The sequence below is a fragment of the Elephantulus edwardii genome, unplaced genomic scaffold (assembly GCF_000299155.1).
Source record: "Elephantulus edwardii isolate Elephantulus edwardi_28Jun2011 unplaced genomic scaffold, EleEdw1.0 scaffold00018, whole genome shotgun sequence".
NCBI classification, from domain to species: domain Eukaryota; kingdom Metazoa; phylum Chordata; class Mammalia; order Macroscelidea; family Macroscelididae; genus Elephantulus; species Elephantulus edwardii.
This window is the reverse complement of record NW_006399768.1, coordinates 24,087,333-24,094,644: the sequence shown is the minus strand read 5'-3', so window position 1 is coordinate 24,094,644 and position 7,312 is coordinate 24,087,333. Positions and strand designations below refer to the sequence as shown.

The 7,312-nt window shown below is 48.3% G+C and overlaps 1 protein-coding gene across 2 annotated transcripts; it reads right to left on the bottom strand.

Annotated features, from left to right (window-relative positions):
• Positions 1–4,209: 4,209 nt before the first annotated feature.
• On the bottom strand, positions 4,210–6,159 carry HELT (helt bHLH transcription factor). 2 transcript variants are annotated; one of them, XM_006882239.1, is made up of 4 exons: positions 6,052–6,159; positions 5,516–5,620; positions 5,140–5,236; positions 4,210–4,731 (listed from the first exon to the last, which is right to left on the bottom strand). In XM_006882239.1, exons 1-4 carry the CDS (start codon positions 6,076–6,078, stop codon positions 4,235–4,237), a joined length of 726 nt encoding a protein of 241 aa, XP_006882301.1. In that variant the 5' UTR covers positions 6,079–6,159; the 3' UTR covers positions 4,210–4,234. The 2 variants fall into 2 exon arrangements, with proteins under 2 accessions (XP_006882301.1, XP_006882300.1); XM_006882238.1 differs by having other exon boundaries at positions 4,211–4,734.
• Positions 6,160–7,312: the final 1,153 nt, after the last annotated feature.

Here is a 7,312-nt window from a genome sequence, read left to right as displayed (position 1 = left end):
GTAAATTCCATGGAAAAAGATTGCCCATTTTTCTTCTGTGAAATAGCTGGTGGATTTAAACTGTGTGCATTTGGTTTGACGGCACAACTTCTTACCACTAAGCCACCAGAGCTCTCTGAGTGTGTGGTCAGCATTTAGCTGGACCCTGGCTGGTGCAAATGGCTGACTAACACAGCTAATGAAAAGATTGAAGTTTCTAGTCTACCCAGAGGAACCTCAGAAGAAAAGACTATCAATTTATTTCAAATAAATAAACCACTGAAAACCTTATGGGATAGTTTTATTTGGACACACATAGAGTTGCAATGAATCTCAATTGAACTTGTGGCACCTTTCCTCCCTCCCCGCCCTCCACTGCCCCCCCCCTTCCCATCCAGGTTTATGGAGTGAACTCTTCCAAAAGAGCAGGCTGAGTATTATTTCTGGCAAAACTTCTAGGCAAAGGCATGGCCACTACTTCTGACAAGTCTCACAACACATGTCAATTTCTCCACAGTCCTCTGGTTGAGAACCGTTTCTTTCTGGTCTCTGCTGAAGCAGAGAAAGAACTGAAGGCTCGCAACAAGAAGTTTAGTGATATAACAATTAAGCAATCATCTGCTAACCTAAGTTTGATGGTTTAAACTCGCCCCTGTCTCCACAGGAGAATGTTGAGACGGAACCAGCTCATAGCTGACTCTCCATTGAGTTCTCAGAGGCAGTAAGTGGCATGGGAAGAGATTGTCCATCTATCTTCCATGAAGGAGCTGGTGGATCCAAAACTCATTCCTTTGGATTGACAGCACAACGTCTTATCACTAAGCTGCCATAGAAGGGCATGGAAATATGTTCCTGTTAAAAATTACAGACCAGAAAACCTTAGCTGGCACTTCTGCTCTGTCCCATGGGGTCACTGTCAGTTCATGATCGACTAGGTTGCACTTAACAAAAATAACCGTAAGAGTGCCTGATCCAGAACTCTAAAAAGACTCCACACTTTAGGCAGTCCCTTCAGTTGTTCCTAGAATACTTGTGCCCCATATTACCTTCCATTTCTTCTTGTGTCACCGTAAGCAGACATCTATTACCAGGTTCCTAGGGCTTTCATACTTCTGTAGGTTCAGTTTGGCCCCTTTCATAGCAGTTACTCCACTGATACACAGGGCTGTTTGTTCACTATTGCTGGGAGCTAGGCATTATCACCCTTTACACAGAGTCTGTTGGAGTGCTTGGAAGCTCCTGGTCCCCAACCCCGCAGAGCCACTGGATGACCCTGAGCACCAGCCATCAGCTTTGTTCCTCAAGCCTCTGGAGAAAACCTTTGATTTCATGGGGATGATTATTTTTATTCTTGCCCACTCAAGGATGAAGCTCAAGAAATAAGAGGTTGGCCCTTTCAGAAGCATCACAATGGGTCACCTCCAGCCAAACCCGCTGTTTTTTGTTTGTTGTTATTTCTGGGTTTGGTTGGGGCTCTCTTAGAATCCATTACTATACAACTTACTTAAAGAAAGAGTGGAAGGTCTGGACATAAGAGACTCAGGGAGAAGGGGGCTTGGGGCGGGGGTGGTGCTGGAGGTAATGTGTTGTCAGAGAAAGCGCAGGAGGTACATAGGAAAGTCACAATCTGATTTGAATCAACTGCATTTTGTAGTGACATTTTTAATCTTTCGCAAAGCCCAACTATTCTAAGTTTGACTTTTAGCCAAGACAAGAGAATTGGTACTTTGGACGAAGGTTTCAGAAAAAGACACAACCACACACATACAGAGAGTGAGAGAGAAAGGAGGAGGGAGACTTTTATCCTAAAGTCATTGTAAATCCAAAGCAGGGTTTTATCCTCCACAGTTAAATGAGAAAGAAAGAAAGAAAGGGGGAAAAAAAATCAAGAATACTAACATTTGTGGTACAAAGACTGTCATGGGCCAGTGGAAGTTTGCAAAATTGTATGTAAATGACCAAAGTTTTTACTGTGGTGGCCTGTGCATTCCCAAAGCTAATCCCAAAGAGAAAATCTACTTAGCAAAAGAAAGTTTTGTCTAATTTGGTTAACAGTTGAGAAGTGACAAAAATGCTGAATATATTAATAATTTATATTTCCAGGGTAACACTATATCTTTAATGCTTCACTGCTGAAGGGAATTCAGATTGGCTTAATGCTCAGAGAAAAAACCCTGAAAGGCCTTCTTCATATTCTGTACCCAGCACTGACGAAAATGGGTGTAAGACATGTGTTCCAATAATAGGCACCAACCATTCTCACACTTCTGCATAATTTGTTTTTATCTCATATTGCCCAATATATATTTGTTAGCAGCAAAGGTTTGTATTAATGTTCATTTTTATGCTGCAATTTTACCAGTTCATAAAAAGAAGATATTTGTTTACATTTTATATGTTATAGAAAAGTTATTTCAAGAATCTTTTACATTAATACCTTTTCTAAGTTTATAGATCATCCTCCCCAAATACACGGTATGTTTCACTTTAAGGACAATGTAATAGCCCTTTTTGGCCTATCTCTATATAATGGAGTTTGATGGTTTACAAATTGCAGGTCATCCCATTCCATGACCTCAGTAAACAGTCCAGAATAGAGCTCCTTTTAACCCTGTCCAGGGGAATGATATAAGTTAATTTACCATCCTCTGGCTAATCGGAAAGAAGACAAATCATGTTCGGCTAAATGCTTCTGGAAATAAAGAGAGAAAATGTGCTAGATAATTTTAAGGTTTGTATGGGTTTGGTGGTTGGTTTCTTCTTCTTCTTTTTTTTTTTTAATCAGAAGCGTATGAAAATTAACAGGAACAAAAAAATTTTAAAAAATCCACAAACGTTCATTTTAGCCGCTGGATACCTTTCTTATTTACCAATTTACATAAAAAACCCTGGAAGGCCCATTATGCAAATCTTAACATTTGTTATTGTAAATGCATCTTTGTTTTGTTGTTAAGGCCATAGATTTAATTAAAAAGCACAATCCTTAAAGATCATTAGCCAAACCTGTCTTAGCGGACAAACTTCTTCATGCGGTTTGCCATGGAACTCTGGATGGACAAAGAAGATTTATACCAACAACAACAACAACAATATGAATTATGAGATCTAGTCATAAGTGAGTCTAAGCCTCAGTGGTGGGTAGAGGGCAAAGAGAAAAACCTCAGGCTCCATTCAAGTCCTAGTAGCGCTTGGGAATAGGCCATTCGCCCAGAACTGCATTCTAACGCAACTCTAAACTACCAGAGTTTGCATGGATCTGCAGAGGCACAAATTCAAGGCCGACAGGCTCTCTCCCCGTGCGCTCCTGAAGACAAAAACGAACATTTTCTCTTCAGGCTCAGAACCTAAATAAAGAACCTAGGATCTTGGTTCTTGCATAAACTAGAAGGTGGAAATCTTCAAGGCAATCAATTGCCTGGGGAAGTGAATTTTTCAACTCACTTCGGCGCGTAGGCTGCCTACTTTAATTTGTGCGCAAAAGGCAACCCACGTTTTCATGAATTTTCTGGCGTTCAAGCTGGGTGTCCAAATTGTCATCTGAAAATAGTAAACCTTACCAGATGCTGTTTTTTTAAACCACAACTCTGAGCGCTAATAGTTCCAAATATTTATACAGACAAGGATAAGGCTGTAAACCCGGCCACATGTTCTCTGCGCTCCAAACCCGCCAGCGAAACCCAAGTGTGCGTCCCAGTGTTGTTTTAGCGCAAAGACAGCGCCATTGTGGAGAGGGAGATCTACCCACATCAATTTCGAACAGGCCCTTCGTTTTGCACTTTCTTCTCGCCTGTCCCTTTCCAACGCAAATGCCCATTATCTGTGTAGGACAGATGCGGGCCTGGAGCTTCGGAAGTGTCACCGAGGCACCAGTGGACCCTGAATCGCACTTCGCAGCAATTAATCCAGCATAAGATTCAGTCTCCTTGAGCCTTTCCCCCACCTCTCAAACTTCCTAGCAGGACGCCCCACCAAATTACTGAGGTCCTAAATCTTGGTGTCTACCAGCCGAGAGACCTGGATAATTCAGAGCGAGTGGATTGTGGAAAGGCAGAATGTAACACCGACAAAATCCTTCTCGTTGGGTCTTTATCAGAAGGCATTTATTGCAAGGGGAAATCCTTCCAAAGAATAATTACCCTTGGCCTTCCCCCAGCCAGGTTTCTGTTTTTCTGCACAATATATATACACCTGTACAACAGGCAGTGCTTCTCCTAAGCAGCGCCCAAAGCAGAGAAATGTGGCCGTGGAGTAGGTGTCAGAGAACTGTGGGGTGCTGGGGCGTGTGCAGGTTGAGGGCGTTGGGGTGGGCGTGGCCGATCAGGTTGAGGTAATGGCGGTCCAGGCCCTGCACTGGCGTCAGGAAGGGGCTGTGTGGTTGTGCGGGACTTTGCAGCGGCACCGGCGCGCTGGGCAGATAGGGCAGCGCCGGGCTGCGGGCGGCGCCGTGCGGCCAGGGGAAGGGCCCAGGGGCGGCGCTCTGCGGGAAGACAGCAGCTTCACCCGGATTGTGACTGGTCAATTCAGGCCCTGCTGGGTGTAGTTGGTAAGAGAAATCCGGCTCTGTGAGGGACCCCAGGGGCGAGAAGGCAGGCTCACTGCCCAGGCGGGCCTTGGACTGTAAGAAGGCGAGGATGCGCGCGTACTTGGTGTCCTTCGTCTCCATCCTCTCCACAGTGGTAAGGTAATGCACAAGATTCTTCATGCATTCATGGTAGCCATAATGGAAGTAGTTAGCAAATTCCGCTAGAAGCTCTGCTGGAGGGGCAAGAATGAAGATAGAAAGGGAGGGGGGGAAGTGTATGGTCAATGCACCCTGGGGAACCCGAGGCCAGAGCCTAGTACCGCTCTTCACGTTTCCTTCCCACAATTTCCCATTGAAGCCCTTCCTTCCTTCTGCTCATTTGGACACCACCAGAAAGGTCGGGCAAACGACCTGTGCCCCACCTGCCCCACCTGAAGAATCATGACTCCCCTTCACCCTAGGAGACTGCAGGGCCTGCGGTTCCAACCCTCCCTACAGTGCTGCTTCGCCCGCGCCTCCGTAGAAAAAGTGCTTCTGTGGGACTCTCCCCCAATCCCAAAGCCCTTTTGCAAGATCTTATTTCCACTTCCAGCACCCAGGTATGGCGCGCGCGCTTTTATTTTCCCAGCTGCGCCCACCTTTTTCCCTCCCGCGAGGAAAATCAGCAGAATGCAGTGCTCTCAGGTACTGAACCGTCATCTCGAGGATCTCCGCCTTCTCCAGCTTCCCAGAACTCTGCAAAGGAAGGAAGAACTTTTCGCAGCCGGCACAGCCAACCTTGGCAGAGTGCGCGTGCATGGTTTCCCTGTGGAGGCGACTGGCGGGCAGAGCAGTGCGCTGCTGGTTCTATACGAGGACCTCCTGGGGCTCAGCCAGAGCTCTGGTCACTGTGGAGGTAGGCTCACAAGGACGGACTTCTAAGTCCCAAGATTTACAGCGTCTCAGTCTGTGACTGAGAGTGACTACGGAGGGTTCCTAGTGACTGGTATCCCGGCTCCCAGCTATATATGTTACCTGCTTTGCCAAGGCCATAGGCACCGTCTTGCCCAGCTCGTTCAAGCAGCGGTTGATCCTGTCCCTCCTCCTCTTTTCTATCACTTTGTGGGAAACTGGGGTTCTCTGTGAACAGAGGTTTGTTTGTATGTTTAGGATGACTTTGCTCAGGTAGTCGTCGAAATCAAGGCTAGAGCTGCCAACCAACTTCCCTGCCCTCTACACTACCCAGAGGTCTGCCCCAAGAAGGGACCCTTGCCCCTTCACTATAGAGCTCATTGAACTCCCTCCTCTCACAACAGCAGTGATGCGCTCCCGCTCCAGCCGCCCTACATACTCAAGCCACACGACCAAGCCCTTTGGGGAGCTAGCTAGCCTCCAGTCTTTGGGTATAGGTTAAGGATCCTCTCCCTTTTCTATGCCCATTCCTTTCCCAAACCACTCGAGATTCCTCCACACGCAAAGTCCCGTGTGGTCACGTTTCTGCCACAGGTTCAGCCAGGTGGCAGCTCCAAGCACCACCAGAGCGCAGGGGCGTCTGGTCTCAGTCGACTCACTTTGCGTTCCTTGAGCTTGTCTGACATCCTGCTGAGTTTGCGCCCTGGGAAAAGGCGGTGACCCGAGGCACCCGTCCACTTTCCACCTCGTGTGCCTCCTCCCGTGTCCCAGGTAGACTGCAGCCTCCCGACTCCGAAGGGCTGCCTTATAAAGCGGTCATCTAGGGCTCCAAGTGCATTCACAAATTGAATTATTCCATAGGATTAGGGGAGTTGTGTTTGGGGGATGTATGCATTCACGATCAGTTTTAAAGAAGTTAAGGGGGGAAAAAAATTAGCAGCCGAGGGGGGCGAGTTGGGGGCAGATCAGCTTTGTTAATCCACGTGGCCCTTCAAAGGACACGTGATCAGCGGGGCCTAACATTTGCATGGCAACAGCCGGGGCGGGAAAAGGAGGTGGTAAACCCGCCGGCAGGCGAGCGAGCGCCTGCAGCAGGCGCAGAGCGCAGGGGCGCAGTGGCCGTGGGCACCGGGGGGCAAGGACCCTCACAAAACAGTGTCGCCTCCTTTAGTCCCACCGCTGAGTCTCACATGATCGCCTGTTTACAAATCCCAGCAAGCCCGCCGTCCCAGAGCCGAGTGCGTTTTAAAGCCTGTCCAGAGTCATTAAAGTAATTAAGTAAGCCTTTAATAGGCTGTTCCGCCGGGTTCAAGGGAGAGCTCTTGGAGACGGAGGCGCCCCGTTTGTTCCCAGGCTTTTCTCACACGACTTGGTGACACGTCCATCTCCCCCCTTTTTGTTTACACCGCTTTATTTGTCCGGACATCCCGGCAGGTGTGGGGCTGCGGCTGGCACACGAGGCTCTCGCCTCGCCTGGCCCCTCCCGCCGCCTTTGGCACGCGACGCTCCCCCTCACTCGGTGTCCACGTCACTTGCTCTCTCCCCCCGAACCCCCGCCCCACCTCTCTCTTTGAGGGGGGAAGAGGCTCAATTTGTAGCCTATTATCCTATACGAAAATGTCCATTGAAAAGTATGAATAGTTTCATTGGGCTAAATTTTAATAATGCCAGAGAGTGGGGGCGGAGAGACAGACGGGCATGTGCTTGGGGTGGGGTGGGGGTGGACGAGGGTGGGATGGGAGGGGTGAGGGGCAATACGGAGAGGAGTGGGCCAGAGAAGAAAAGGGGGAATGCAGCTGGCCCGGGCGAGCATTATGCGACGTCACCTGCAAGAGGGGGCGCCTACAGACCCCTATTCATTTGCCTAATTTTGGTCAATTTAACAAACTTCAGGAGAAATTATTGTGGCTTTGTCAGGGA

What these genes read in the sequence shown, in the direction of transcription:
- HELT (XM_006882238.1), bottom strand. Translation starts at nt 6,078, where the DNA reads ATGTCAGACAAGCTCAAGGAACGCAAA. An exon ending in ACAAGCTCAAGGAACGCAAA is followed by an intron (nt 5,621 to 6,051) that starts GTGAGTCGACTG and finishes CTCTGTTCACAG; the next exon opens with AGAACCCCAGTTTCCCACAA. An exon ending in CTATGGCCTTGGCAAAGCAG is followed by an intron (nt 5,237 to 5,515) that starts GTAACATATATA and finishes CTTCCTTTGCAG; the next exon opens with AGTTCTGGGAAGCTGGAGAA.